The following is a 15896-nucleotide window of genomic DNA, read 5'->3' as shown; positions in this document are numbered from 1 at the left end:
TTGATCTAGCCAAAATTATATATTACTGTATTGAGGTAATAGGACAAGGCGTGTATAGGATGTGTGGTTATAGCATAGTGGGAATTGTTCAGTCCCTAAGTCGTGTCTGCCTCTTTGCAACCCTGTGGACTGCAGCATGTCAGGCTCCTCTGTCCTTCACTATCTCTTGGAGTTTGCTCAGATTCATGTCTACTGAGTTGATGGTGCTATCTAACCGTCTCATCCTGTCACTGCTGTATTGGGAGTAGGGTGTGTGACTGTGTTAATATATAAGTTAATTCTCATCTTCTGTACTGGGAAGTCAGTATCATGCCTAAAATGGAAAAATCAAGAAGTAGTAAGTTATTTACAGATGTGGAAGTAAATACTGAAAAAGATCAAAGTGCTTGTTTCTGGGGAATGGAGTGTGTGTGTGTGTGTGTGTGTGTGGAGGACTGGTGTGTGCTGACAGTGGATGTGTGAAACTTTGATGAAGAGTAAAAAGTGAGCATTATCAAAAGGACTATTCCCAGAGTGTAATCAGTGTCTACCACAAAACTAGGTGAAGTTTCTAAATCTCTCAGGGCCTGTGATGATCAGGTCCACCTATTAAAAGGGCTATACTAACTAGAAATCTGCTCAGGAAAAAAATCTCATACAGGTATGAAAAATAAAACAAAACCACTTGTTAATTCAGTGAAAGTTTTGTTAACTGTCCTACGTCAAGAAAGGTAAAAGATAATAAATGTGTATAAATCAGATGTCACATTTTAGTGTAGACAAACTGAGGGGAAAAAATTTGAAGACAAGTGCTAATTTGGAAATACTTATTTGGCTTCAACTGTAAATCTCTTTGATCCAATTTGAAGCCTTGTGTTTTGGAAAAATGTAAGAAGGCTATGAGGGAAGCACAATCTAATCAACACCTTTAAAATTAGTTTGTTAACTCGCTTCCAAAGGGATTTATTTATGATCGATATCAGGAGATGTATTTCTGGTTTTTGAAATTTCCATTTGAAATAATATTTAGTGGAAGTGTTTTTTCCTCTCTTCATTTGCTATTAGCTTTTGTTACAACTTTCTAACTCCTTTTTACTCAGCTATAACTATGATCTTACCTCCTTTTTTGGACAGGTCACTCACTTTCTGTTGACTAAAATTTAGATTTCTGACCCTTCTGTTTCAAGATTTTTTGAGGAATAACAAAAATGTGACATAAAATAATAACTATTGATGGTATATGTTGTTGTTGTTGTTGTTGAGTTGCTCAGTCAAGTCTGACTCTTGGCGAGCCCATGGACCGCAGCACGCCAGGCTTCCCTGTCCTTCACTGTCTCCCGGAGCTTGCTCAAATTCATGTCCATTGAGTCTTTGATGCCATCCAACCATCTCATCCTCTGTCGTCCCCTTCCCCTTCTGCCTTCAGTCTTTCCCAGCATCAGGGTCTTTAACTACATTGAAGTGAGGTGCCCGGCTGGCAAGCCCAGCTGTGATTCCAGTTAGCAGCCCGGTAACTACTGCTGTGGCAATAGGGGCATTTGGACCTTGAGCTGTGCCAGTGGCCCACCTAATACCGTAGGAGAGTTGTGATAAATAATGAAATTACAAATTTTGTTTTAAGCTAGTACATTTGGGGATGGTTTGTGAGGCAACAATAGGTAACTGAAGGATTATGAATCAGAAAGCCGTCCACTACCCAGAAACAACTATGTGGCATTGTTATTTAAAAAGGAAACTTTTTAATGTTAAGCTTTCCAGATTTGGTTTATTATAACAGCTTATGTTACCTTAACTGGTTTATAAAGCATGAAGACTCTGATGAGAATACCTCTCTAGTAGTGTATGACAAAGTCTCATGTAAAGATATCTAATAACATTACTTCTTTAGGATTCCCTTTATGATGTGTGTCTGTGGAGACGGTCACACACTGATGGCCTCATAAGGTGTTAAGCCAGGTTTTATGAAGGTGAGAAGAGACAAATTCCTGGCTAGACGAAGAAGAAACGGTGATTCCATGAAAAGAGAGAGTCATTCAGTTGTGACAGAATAGCTGTCCTTGAATTTGATGCGTAGATCCTGAATGGTGTTGTGAAAATTTATTCCTTTACTCAGAAGTTATTTGTGTGTGCTATATTGATAGGGAAGGAGAGGGGAGAGGGGAGGAGGGTGAACAGGAGGAAGAGCAAGAAGCAGAAATTGACAGATAGTAATAAAATTTTTGCAAACTCTGTCCTCATGGAACTTACATTTAAGAGGGGGAGATAGCAGTGGATAGACACATAGGTGACATGCTCTCAGGTGCTGTGAAGAAAAAGTAGATTAAAAGAATAGAGACTGTGTGTTGGGGGGGGTGCTATTTTAAATAGAGGTACTATCTAAATAGACTAGTCAGGGCAAGCATCTCTGAAGGAAGTGAGGGAACAATGAGGGAAGAACTTGTCTGGAAGTTTTAAGAGAAGATGTTTTTAGAGGTCTGAATTTCAGTCTGGCTGATAGAAATCTGGTGGAGGATTTTGGGCATGGAAGTAACACAATCTGGTTAGCCTTCTATAAAAGTAGCTGTGTTGTGTGGAAAACCAGAAACAGAAATGGCAGGGTTAAGAGTGAAGTTCGCTAAGAGGCTGTCGCAGAAAACTGGTGAGAGGTGAAGAAAGGGGTAGAAGTCTTCATAATTAAGATAAATTATGAAGTCATTGCTGCAGGGTTTCTGATGGATTATGTGTGGGCTGTGAAGGAAAAGTCAAGGATGAGATCTCAGGTTTTGCTCTGAGCCCCTGGTAGAATGATGCGATTTACTGAAAAATGAGAGAACAGGAGAAGGAGCAGGTTTGGGGAGTTCATGAAAAATCTGATTATGAACAGTTTATTAAGAGTCACATGTGCAGATTTGTTGTTCCACGTACATTTTTAAGCTTTGTTAAGGTTTATGTACCATACAGTTTATCCATTGTCGTCGTTGAGTCGCTCCATTGGGCCTGACTCTGCGACCCCATGGCCTGCAGCACGCCAGGCTTCCCTGCCCTTCACCATCTCCCAGACCTTGCTCAAACTCGTATCCATTGAGTCAGTAATACCGACAATCTTGTCCTCTGTCGCCCCCTTTTCCTTCTGCCTTCAATCTTTCCCAGCATCAGGGTCTTTTCTAGTGAGTCGGCTCTTCGCATCAGGTGGCCAAAGTATGGAGCTTCAGTGTAAGTCCTTTCAATGAATATTGAGGGTTGATTTCCTGGTTTGATTTCCAGGGTTGATGGACTGGTTTGATCTCCTTGCAGTCCAGGAGACTCTCAGGAGTCTTATCCAACACCACAGTTCAAAAGCATCAATTCTTTGACGATCAGCCTTCTTTATGGTCCAACTCTCACATCCATACATGACTGCTGGAAAAAACATAGCTTTGAATATGCAGACCTTTGTCTGCAAAGTAATGTCTCTGCTTTTTAATACTGTCTAAATTTGTCATAGCTATTCTTCAAGAAGCAGGTGTCTTTTTTTCATGGCTGCGGTCACTGTCTGCAGTGATTTTGGAGCCCCCCAAAATAAAATCTGTCACTGTTTCCGTTGTTTCCCCATCCATTTGCCATGAAGTGATGGGACCCAATGCCATGATCTTATATTTTTGAATGTTGGGTTTTAAGCCAGCTTCTTCACTCTCCTCTTTCACCCTCATCAAGAGTCTCTTTAGTTCCTCTTCACTTTCTCCCATAAGATGGTGTCATCTGCATATTTGAGGTTACTGATATTTCTCGCAGCAATCTTGATTCCAGCTTGTGCTTTATCCAGCCTGGCATTTCTCATGATGTACGCTGCATAGAAGTAAAGTAAGCAGGGTGACAATATACAGCCTTGACGTACTCCTTTCTCAATTTGGAACCAGTCCGTTGTTCGATGTCCAATTCTAACTGTTGCTTCTTGACCTACCTACAGGTTTCTCAGGAGGCAGGTAAGTTGGTCTGGTATTCCCATCTCTATTTTTATCTGTCTTCTTGACTAAGGCCAACCTGGTAGGTGTGAAGTGGCATGCTATTGTCATTTTGACTCGCGTTTACTAAATGGCTAAGGATATTGAGCGTCTTTTTCATGTGCGTTTTGGCCATTATTGTATCTTCTTTGGGATATCTGTACAAATCCTTTATCCATTTTTAAATTGAGTTGTCTTTTCTTTTTTTTAAATTTTTTTCCCTTCTCTCTTTATTGTGGTATAACTGACAAAAAGTTAACCATGTTAAAAGTTTACAGTTTATGTTTTGACTTATGTACGTATACAGCTGTGATACTATCACTACAATTAAGATAGTAAACAGATCTCTTATTCCCAAAAGTTTCTTTGTGCCTATTTGTAACCATCCTTCCTTCCTCAGTTTGTCCCCAAGGAAACACTTATCTGCTGTCTGTTATATATTAGCCTGCTTTCTAGATTTTTATAAATTGGAATCATATAGTACATTTTTTTTTTTTTAGTCTGGGTTCTTTCAGTATGATTATTTTGAGGTCCATCCTATTATAATTCACCTATCATCGAGTTTACCATTAAGTGCTTTTCAGTATGTTCACAGAGTCGTGCAACATCATTACTGTCTAATTCAAAAATATTTTCATCACCTCAAGAATTCCTGTACCCTTTAGCTGTCACTCCTCATTTCCTTTATCTTGGAATTCCTGGAAACCACTAATCTCCTTTCTGTCTAGATTATCTATCTTAAAATATGTTTTTTAATCTTATTTTATTGTGGTAAGAACACTTAACAGAGGATCTAGTGTCTTCACAGATTTCTAGCTCTAGATTACAATGTTGTTGACTATAGGTGTAGTGTTATATATAGCATGTCTCTAGAACTTGGCATTGCTGAAACTTTAAACCCATTGACAACTGCCCAGTTTTCCCTCCCTCTGCCCTTGACACCCGTTGTTCTGCTCTCTGCTTCTATGAATTTGACTGTTTAAGGTGTCTCATATAATTGGAATCATGCAGTGTTTGTCCTGTGGCTGACTTACTTCACTTAGCATAGTGTCCTCAAGGTTCATCCATGTTGTTGTGTATTGCAGATGTACGTTTTTTTGAAGCTGTATGTATATATCCTACACACACACAGACACACACAGACACAGACACACACAGACACACAGACACACAGACACACACAGACACACAGACACACACAGACACACACACACACACACACACAGACACACACACACACACACACACACACACACACACCATATTTTCTTTATCCATTCATTCACCAGTGGACCTTTAGGGTGTTACCACATCTTGGCTATTGTTAGTAATGCTGCAGTGAACATTGAATTGCTAATCTCTTTGAGATACTGATTTCCATTATTTTGGATATTTACCCAGGAGTGGGATTGCTGGATCTGTGATAGTTCTATTTTTAATACTTTGAGGAACCTCAGTGCTTTTTTTCATAGTGGCTACACCATTTTGCATCCCATTAATAGTATACAAGGATTCCAATTTTCCATATCCTTGTTAGCATATATTGTCTTTTTTTGTATTGCTGGTAGCAATCCTGACACGTATGAGGTGATACCTCATTTGATTTGCTGTTACCCTGATGATTTGAGACATTGAACATGTTTTATATACCTGTTGGCCATTTATATGTCTTTGGGGAAATGTCTGTTAAATCCTTAGCTCATTTTTAAGTTGGGTTTTATTTGTCTTTTTATTAGTGAGTTGTAAGCATTTTTCATATATTCTAGATAGAAGTCCCGTGTCAAACACATAGTATGAAAGGATATTCTCTCATTTTGTGGATTGTCTTACTTTCTGGTTGACGTCCTTTGAAGCACTGGTTTTTATAAAGTCCAATTATCTTTTTATGTGTGTCACTTTTGCTTTTGGTGTTATAGCTAAGAAAACTTTTCCTGACCTAAGGTGATGAAGATTTACTGTGGTGTTTTATGCTAAGATTTTTATAGTTTTAGCACTTAAAGTTATGTTTCTGTTCCATTTGCAGTTAATTTTTGTATGTAGTCTAAAAGAGGGGAGTGGGGCCCAACATCATTCTTTTGCATATGTGGATAGCCAGTTGCCCCACCCCCATTCATTTTAAAAAGACGGTTCTGTTTCCATAGAAATGCTTTGGGACTCCTGTCAAAAATCAGTTGACCAAAAATAAGAGGTTTTGTTTCTGGAACTTCTGTTCTGTTGATTGCTATTTATTCTTGTGCCAGTACCACGCTGGCTTGATTACTGTAGCTTTGTAACTTTTAAAATGGGAAGTCTTTAAATTGGGAGTCTTCCAACTTTGTTCTTCTTTGTTAAGATTATTTGGGCCATTTGTGTTTTTTTGCATTTCCATATGAGTTTTAGGATTACTTTGTCAATTCCTGCAAAAAATCCAGCTGGAATTTTGAACCCATAGGTCAGTTTGGGGTGTGTTGACATCCTAACAATGTTGTCTTCTGAATCATGAACAATGGGATGTCTTTCCAGTTATTTAACTGTTCTTTAATTCCTTTGGTTTTTTGAAAAATTACTTACTTAGTTTTGGCTGTGATGGGTCTTCACTGCATCCCAGGGGCTCTTCGTTGCTGTGCATGGGCTTTCTCTAGTCGGGGTGAGTGGGGGCTACTCTAGTTGTGGTGTGCGGGCTTCTCGTTGCAGTGACCTCTCGTTGCAGTGACCTCTCGTTGCAGAGCAGGGATTCTAGAGTGCGTGGGCTTCAGTAGTTGTGGCGTATGGCCTTAGTTGCTTGGCGGCATGTGGGATGTTCCTAACCAGGGATGGAACTTGTGTCCTCTGCATTGCCAGACAAATTCTTAACCCCTGGACCAGGGAGGTCCCTAATTCCTTTTAAATGTTTGTAGTTTTCAGTTTTGTACTCTTTCTGAATTTATTCCTGAGTATTTTATTATTTGGTGATGCTCTTGTTAGTGGAATTGTTTTCTTAATTTCATTTAAAGATTGTTCATTGCTGGTGTCTAAAAATACAATTGATTTTTTTTTTTTGTCACTCCACAAGGCACGTGAAGGTCTAGATCTTAGTTCCCCAACCAGGGATCAAACCCACGGCCCCTATGGTGGAAGCCCAAGGTGTTAACCACTGGACTGCCAGGGAAGTCCTTAATTGATTTTTATATATTGATCTTATATCCTGTAATCTTGCTGAACTTTAAAAACTATCAGTTTTAATAACTTTTTAGTGAATTTCTTAAGATGAAAATCTTAAGGTCTGTATACAGGATTTTATTTCTTTCTTTCTAGGTGCTTTTCATTTCCTTTTCTTGCCTAATTGCCCTCCTAGAACCTCCTTAAGATATTGAATATTTCTTGCCTAATTGCCCTCCTAGAACCTCCTTAAGATATTGAATATTTCTTGCCTAATTGCCCTGCTAGAACCTCCTTAAGATATTGAATATTTCTTGCCTAATTGCCCTGCTAGAACCTCCTTAAGATATTGAATATTTCTTGCCTAATTGCCCTGCTAGAACCTCCTTAAGATACTGAATATTTCTTGCCTAATTGCCCTGCTAGAACCTCCTTAAGATATTGAATAAAAGTGGTGAGAATTAACATTTTTATCTTGTTCTTAGGGAAAAATATCCCGTCTTTCACCATTAGGTGTGATTTTATTAGCTGCGGGGTTTTTCATAGATCCCTTTATCAGATTAAAGACTTTGAGTATTTTTATCGTAAATGTGCTAGATTTTGTCTAATGCTTTTTGTCTGTATTTGGAGATGACCATGTGTTTTTTTGTTGTATTTACATTTATATGAGCTCTTCCATTCATCTTGGAGTAAGTTTCATGCACTACAGAAATAAAAGATTGTGATCGTAAGCATTGGATAAATGGTAGAAACCTTGAGAGTAGGTGAGATGACCTAGAGAGAGCATGTAGAAAAGAAGGTGGCCAAAGGTGAGACTCTTGGGAGTATAGATATCCAAGCTGCCTCTTGTGCAATGCTAAATTAAACTTCATTTCACCTAGTAGATTTTTAATGAAAAGTTCATCTAAGGTTGTAGGGTTTTTTTTTTTGTTTGTTTGTTTTTTACTAATTACTAAGTAATTATTCTGTTGATGTGTCTGAAGAATCTCTGGTAACTTAGGAAGTTTTTCTGCCCTTTATTTGATATCTTTTATATCTGGGTAGAACTTGATACAAATATAAAAATAAGAATTTAAGGTATGGTCACAAGAAGAGCATTAGCATGGTTTTTTGAAATGAATATGTACCTGGTGAGTAAATAGGACTTTAGACTTTGTGAATACTGTTCCGTAAATTGACTATGTTAACACTATTAGATGCTCGACTGGACTTTTTCTCTACTTAAACGAATGTTTGTGTAAAAACAGAAAAAAGTCAATTTGTGGGAAATTTACTTCATATATTTGGTATTCTGAGACATGCACAACAGTAAAAGCAATAGATCTTCAGACAGTGTTACGAACTAGATAGGATTCTCTTCTCATTTTTGCTTTGTCCTTTGAATTAATGTTACTTTTAAAGTAATGTCTCTTGATTTCTTTATCACTTCTAGCAGTTACTATGAGAGAACCCTAATTTTAAGGCATTAAAAAAGCTAGTTACGGCAGCTTGTTGGTGAGACTACCCGTTAGACTAATAAAAATTTTATGTATTTGTTTTGGATTTATTGAGTATAATTGATAAGTTGAAGTTGTGGTTTGATACACATTGCAAAATATTCACCATAATCATTATATTAATTGCCTAACATGGTTGCAGTTTTCTTTCTTCCTTCTTTTCTTTTATATATATAATGTGTGTGTGTGTGTGTATATATAATTTGATTTATTTTGTCTGTGTTGTGCCTTTGTTGCTACGCAGGGTTTCCTCTAGCTGCAGCGAGCAGGGGTACTCTCCAGTTGTGATGTGCAGGCTTCTCATTGCGTGGCTTTTCTTGTTGCAGAGCACGAGCTCTAGGGCGCTCAGGGTTAAGTAGTTGTGGCTCCCTGGCTCTAGAGCACAAGCTCTGTAGTTGTGGCACACGGGCTTAGCTGCTCCATGGCATGTGAGATCTTCCTGGACCAGGGCTCGAACCCCTGTCACCTGCACTGGGTTTTACATATACATATTTACAACTGAGCCACCAGAGAAGCCCTCTTCCTTTCTTTTTTGAGGTGCTGATGCTTAAGATCTACCTTTTTTTTTTTTTTTGGTGTGCATACTCAGTTCTGTCCAACTCTTTTCTGCTCCACGTACTGTATCCTGCCAGGCTCCTCTGTCCATGGAATTTTCTAGACAAGAATACTGGAGTGGGTTGCCATTTCCTCCTCCAGGAGATCTTCCCTACCCAGGGATCAAACCCGAGTCTCCTGCGGCTACTGCATTGGCAGGTGGATTCTTTATCACTGAGCCACCTGGGAAGCCTGAGATCTACCTTTTTAATAAATTTAATGTATATAAAGCAATATTGTTAATTAAACATTTTGACCCTTATTAGTGTCCTAACTGAACATCAGTGGTTAAGAACTAAGTATATAACAATGTGTGTTACTTATTTTGAATTTAAATTAGTTGTCTTAGTGTGTGTGTGCTTAGTCGCTCAGTAGTGTTTGAGTCTTTGTGACCCCATGGACTGTATAGCCCGCCAGGATTCTCTGTCCATGGCGATTCTCCAGGCAAGAATCCTGGAGTGGGTTGTCATGCTCTCTTGCAGAGATTATTGCAAAAAGTTATTGAAGTTCTCCAGTTTAATAATAAGTAATTCATTATTTGGTCGAACTTAAAAAGCCTTGCTATATTGACCATCTCATCAAATGATATGATTGGTAAAAGTTAATTTGTGAAAGGTTTGTTGCCTGAAATTTTGTTTCTTTCTTGAACTACATCATTATAAGTATCCAAAATCACGTGAATAATATAACTGAAAATAATTGTTTTACTTGAAGTACTAAAAGAGTAGAATACTGACTGATAACTAACTTAGAAAGTGGGGTTCTCCACCATGGTGTCCTCTGCTTATGAACTGTCTTAAGGTACATTATAGAAGCTTATACATCTATTTGGAGGGTCAAAACCCAAATCAGGGTTCTCAAAAGACAAATCAGTGTAGCTCTGTAATATAATAAGGGGAGGCATATTTAGTTACTACTACAAGCATTTCTCCTGTTAAACCTTAAATGTACAGGATATTTTAAAAAGTATATTCACAGAGGAAAGATTGCTGACTTAGCCATTTCTAAAATCAGTGTTTCCATTTGATCCTAATCCATAGTCCTTTAAAATTTGGAGAACTAATTCACTTCTTTGCCGTCATTAAGTAGATAAAAATGAAACTGTATTCACTAGGGAAAAAGTAAAGAGGAAAGATGAATATTCACGTACTAAGGTTGGAATTAGATACTTCGTGTACTTATGCAATCACCAAATACTCTTTAAATTTGAAATTTTAATAGTTGATGAGCTTTAAAGTTGTACAGGTCTATGGACAGAGATATATATTCAAGCATACAGTTCATCAAATGGTAATAGTTAATTATCTTGCGAGAGATACTGTTGGCAACTCTAAAATATGTAGTTCTTCTCATCATCTCAGGTATACATTATGATAGGTAATAGCTGGAAAGCATTTTATATTGTAAAATTTATGCATTTATTTAACATTCGTGATGTAAGAAAAACTAACCAATTTTAGACTTAACTCATGTTCCCTAGATATATACACCTATATGATCTTTTAAATGTGAAAAATTGTTGGATTTCTGTTTTATGACTGCAGGAAGCATATGTGCCTCGTTTCTTACCCAAAGCTACCAACTGCCAGTTCTGGATACAATGTTCGTAAGGAAGAAATATCGAGGCAAAGACTTTGGGCTTCATATGCTGGAGGACTTTGTTGATTCCTTTACAGAAGATGCACTTGGCTTGCGGTATCCCCTGACCTCTCTCATGTACATAGGTAATTGGATTAAGTTTTTAGAAAGTTACACTTGCTTCAGTGTCACTTCTGACTTGTTTCTGCACTTTATCTTAAATGTGTATATGTCAGTATTAAGTAAGTTACACTCTTGACTCTCTAGGGTCAAGAGAGTCTGTGTGCCCTTTCCTCACATGAATGGCATTTTGAGGGTATGGTAGCTTTTTTTAAGAAATTGAAATAGAATTCACATACCATTAAATCCACCTTCATAAAGTGTACAGTTCGGTCGTTTTATTATTTCACAGCTGTGCAGCCATAACCACTATCTAGTTTTAGAACATTCTCAACATCCCCAAAAGAAGCTCTGTAGCAGTTAGCAGTCACTCTTCTGTTCCTCCATTCCTTCATCCCCTAGCAGCCAACGACTGATCTGTTTTCTGTGTCAATGGATTTACCTATTCTGGACATTCCATGTAAATGTAATTGTATGATTTATTGTAAGCCCTTTGTCTCTAACTTCTTTCATTTTGCATAAATATTTTCAAGGTTCATCCATGTTGTAGTCTGACTCAGTGCTTCATTTTTTTTTTTTTAACGGCTGAAAAATACTCTATTGTGTAGATATGCCATCATCAGTTGATAGACTTTTGGATTGTTTCTACTTTTTAGATATAATGAATAATGCTACTGTGAACACTTGTGCAGTTTTTGTGTGAACCTTGCTCTGGTGTATATATCTAGGTGTGGATGAAATAGCTTGGTCATAACCTTGTCATACTGTTCTGAAAGCAGCTGCACCATTTTACATTCTGGTAAACATCAGTATGAGGGTTGCAGTTTCTCTACATCCTCACCAATACTTACTATTATTTGTCCTTTTAATTTTTTCAAGTTTTGACCACACTGCAAGGCTTATGGGATCTTAGTTGCCTGATGGGATCGAACCCTTACTCTTGGCAGTGAAACCACAGAGTCCTAGCCACCAGACTGCCAGAAAATTCCCATTATTTGTCTTCTTCACTATAGCCCTCTAAGTGGATGTGGAGTGGCATCTCATTGTCTTGATGTGCATTTGGTGTTGAACATCTTTTCATGTGCTTATTAGTCATATATGTATCATCTTTGGAAAAATGTATATTTAGATCCTTTAACCATTCTTTCTTTAGGTTATTTGTTATTTATCCGTGGTAGGTTTTTTTTTTTGGCTATTCTTCAAGGCATGTGGGAACTCATTTCCCTGACCAGGGTTCAGACCCTCACCGCTTGCATTAGAAGTGCAGAGTCTTAACCACTGGACCACCAGGGGAGTCCCTGTGGTAGCTTCTTAAATTAAAAAATTCAAATATACAAAAAGTAGGAGGTAACAAAATACTCATGTATCGTCCAGCATATACCATCCATGAGAAGTGGATTATTGCCAATGTAGTTGTACTCCTGTCCTATCCAATGAGCTTATTCCCTCCCTTCCTTGAAATAAGCACTGTAGGGTACGGAGGTAAGAGAAGGCGAGGTTCGGAAAAAGAAGGAGGCCGGCACTTGGCAGGAACAGGTCACCTTTAATGAGGCGAGAAGGGGCAACAGTCAGATTAGTGAGGTGCTGCACTAACCCAAGAAAAGAGTAAGGATATATAGGCATATATGTGGAAAGCTGCTGTCTGAAGGGGGCCTGTTCTCCAAGGTTGTTTGGAGCAGTTATCTCTTAAAGGACTGGGGCAAGGAATTCTGGAGATCAGCCAGAGGCTGGACCTGCTGGGAGCTAGGCAAATCAACCTTAATGTCCATTTTTTTTTCTTTGGGTGAGAGAGTTCTTTGTTTTGCATAGAATGGTGGGGAGGACCCAGAGGGGAGTTTGCTGCTGCTGCTGCTAAGTCGCTTCAGTTGTGTCTGACTGTGCGACCCCATAGACCCCGTAGACGGCAGCCCACCAGGCTCCGCTGTCCCTGGGATTCCCCAGGCAAGAATATTGGAGTAGGTTGCCATTTCCTTCTCCAGTGCATGAAAGGGAAAAGTGGAAGTGAAGTTGCTCAGTCGAGGGGAGTTTAACTCCAGGCTATTTTGAGCTGTGTAACTTGCCGTCATTCCAGACCCTAAGGAATATATATAAAAAGAGAAAGAGAGGTGGGCGTCATTAATGTTCAGGGCTTCTTGGTGCTGATATATGAGGGTGAGGGGTTTGTGGTCTGGGAGGAAGGAAGTCTAAGGCCCGTAGTGTTGATTTTCTATTCTAGCCGTCAGGGCCTCAAGCAAAAGAACAGTCTTGACTTGGTCTTGGGAAATAGCTTGGATTCAGTCTTGGAGGAATCCCTGGAAAAGATTAAACAAACAAGGCCCAAAGGTGAGTAGGAGGATGATAAAAATGAATGGTCCAAGGAAGGGGTAAAACCCAAGGCATCCAGTTCCAATCTGTTAACCATGACTACCAGGAGTTGCTTTATCTCTGGCGGATTCATGGTGGTTCCTATTCGCTGGTGGTTCCTATTCCAATTCCAGCCGCTATTCCTAGTCCTACTAAGAGGGGAATGAAATGAATGGCTCGTTTTATTCGCTTGTGGATGAGAGGAATAGGCAAGGGTTGATCATTGAGAGCTATTAAAATGTTTGGACTGGAGTATACCAGGGTGCAGATTCCGGTCTAGTCAGTAGGTAGACAGCGGTATGTAGACCTCCCACACAGGAAAAATAGGCCGGGTGTCATAATACAACAGCTGAAGTTGATGGAGAAGAGGAGTCAAGGGGGGTTTTTGATCGTTCATTCAAGGACACTCAGAGACCCCGCTAAGGTGGCCCCAGCGATGGGAGACGTGGAGGAATATGCTGAGGGAAACCGCCCTGTAAAGATTGAAGAGTGTCCTGTAGGACCAGAAATGTTATATATAGCCTTTACAGTGGCAAAGAATAAGGTGGAGGTATGGTTGCACATGGAGTTAGGGACTGTGCCCACGGGTTGGTCATATGAACTGTTTCGGGAATTTCTGGATATGCAAAAAGGAGCTGGTTGTAACAGTGTTACTCTCTAGGCAACAGGGCTTCCTACTGGAGGCTTTTCGTTGAAGGAGGCAAGTTCGGTGACTAAAGATTCTAAGAGTATGTCTGAATTTCAGATTTGGCCACTAGTGTGAAGATATTTAAGATATGAGACGGATTAAGGCTCTCCACGGTATGAGTGGTGAAGGATATGTTACCTGTGGTCCAGTCAAGGATGGATGTGGGGTGGGCTGAATCTCCCAGAGGAGTTACAGATAAACATAGCCAGCAGTCTTTAGCCAATTGTGGGTTAGAAGCATTGAGAAGGGTATGGGTTAAATTATGTGTCCGGAATAGATAGTTGAGGTTAGGATTTTGAAGGAGTTCGTGGGTCAGAGGAAGAAGGGAAGATAAGAAGATGATGTTAAACAACATTTGGGGAAGTGAGTATAAGATAGATTACTAGGGAAAGAATTGGATTTCAAAGGAGTAAAAGTTATAAAAGGTTCGCTGTAGCCACAGGGTGGAGACGTAATCTTCAACGTGTTCGAACGTGAATCCTTGAGGACTCGAGACGCAGATACCTGCCAGAAGTTGTTCCAGGAATAAGTGCAGCTGTGAAACCGACGGGCTCATCTGTTGCTAGTTGGGGCCGGTGGAAGCCGTGATAACTTTAGAGTTGTAGGGCCTGTGTGAGAAACTTGGTAAGTATTAGTCTGGCAAGCATTTTCATCATTGGGCTGCATAACCTTTTTTAACCAAGTGATGTGTACTCAAGGGGTGATTTCTTTTAATTTTGCAGTGGTGGGGTCAACAGAATTGCTGTGTAGGGACCTTACCATTTTGGGGTTAGATCTGAGCGGGACTGAGTTGTCATATAAACTTTGTCTCCTATTTGAAGGGATGGGTATGGAAGATTGGGGTGTGGTCGAAGGAGTAAGTCATCCATATATTGCCAAAGGGCATCTCGTATCTGGGCAAGTAAAGGAAAAGGAAAGTGGGAAGGCGGCTTGGGACCGTCCTGGGCGGGGGAAGACCCAAAGGTACTATGGGCCTCCCATACATGGCCTCCAATGGACTGATATTGAAGGGTTTTTTTTGGTAAGGCCCGGACCTTTAAGAGGGCTAAAGGGAGGAGTTTAGTCCAGTCTTGATGAAGTTCAATCGTTAATTTGGTCCGAGTTTCTTTTAGGACTCGGTGGCTCTCTCAGCCTTACCGGAAGACCGGGGATGATAAGGGATGTGAAACCTCCAAGGAACTTGAAGGGCTCGTGCAGCATTTTGGGTGATTTGGGATGTGAACTCGGGCCCGTTGTCAGACTGGAGGGAGGCAGGCATTCCAAACCTGGGGAAGATTTTGGTAAGAATAAGCTGAGCCACAGTAGGGGCTTGTCTGTTAGTAGTTGGGAAAGCTTCCATCCATCCAGAAAATGTATCTATGAAGACTAGGAGAAATTTAACCCTTTTTTTGGCTGGCATGTGGGTGAAATCTACCTGCCAGTCTTGTGCAGGGAGAGTCCGCAAATTTGATGGGTGGGGAAAGGAGGGGGGCGAATGTTAGAATTAGGATTTGTCCCCTGACAAATGGTACAAGTTTGGGTCAGATTATTTAAATAAGTCACATCGTCCTTAGTTCAATCAAGTTCTGAAGGAAAGCCTTAAGTACTTTAGCAGAGGGGTGGAAAAGGGAATGTAAATATGAAAGTAATGTGCAGATGTTAGGCTCATCAGTTTGGGCTGTAGAAAAGACAGGACTAACAGAGGTGGCCTGTCGCTTTACTTCGTGATCTGCTATATTGTTATAAAAGGAGATAGGACTATTTTGCTGATGTCCCCGGCAATGTATTACAGCAGCTTGTTTTGGGAGCTGAGCTGCATGGAGGAGTTCAGAAATAAAAGAAGCATTGAGAATAGGTGTGCCCTTCCGAGTCAGGAATCCCCTCTCCCTCCAGATTATAATGTTAGAATATAATATGTTATAGACATATTTGGAGTCAGTGTAAATGTTTATCTTCTGGTCTTTGGCTAGGGTCAAAGCTTGTGTAAGAGCTATCAGTTCAGCCTGCCGTGAGGATGTGTGAGCTGGGAGTGTGGCTGACTTG

At 39.8% G+C, this 15896-nt stretch overlaps 1 protein-coding gene across 15 annotated transcripts in view; it reads left to right on the top strand.

The window, feature by feature from the left end:
* FAM169A (family with sequence similarity 169 member A) overlaps positions 1 to 15896 on the top strand; it is a 119255-nt gene that overhangs the window by 78346 nt on the left and 25013 nt on the right. For 14 of the 15 annotated variants that reach the window (XM_081520634.1, XM_081520646.1, XM_081520639.1 and 11 more), the window contains one exon: positions 10690 to 10869. In XM_081520634.1, the coding sequence (XP_081376760.1) occupies positions 10690 to 10869 (180 nt within the window). Of the gene's footprint in view, positions 1 to 9628; positions 9761 to 10689; positions 10870 to 15896 lie in introns of those variants that run through there. The other variant, XM_081520644.1, reaches the window with a different exon arrangement.

This window comes from Giraffa tippelskirchi, chromosome 8, assembly GCF_054371585.1.
Source record: "Giraffa tippelskirchi isolate mGirTip1 chromosome 8, T2T-mGirTip1v1.2.pri, whole genome shotgun sequence".
Lineage (NCBI taxonomy): Eukaryota > Metazoa > Chordata > Mammalia > Artiodactyla > Giraffidae > Giraffa > Giraffa tippelskirchi.
This window is presented reverse-complemented; position numbering and strand designations above follow the sequence as displayed.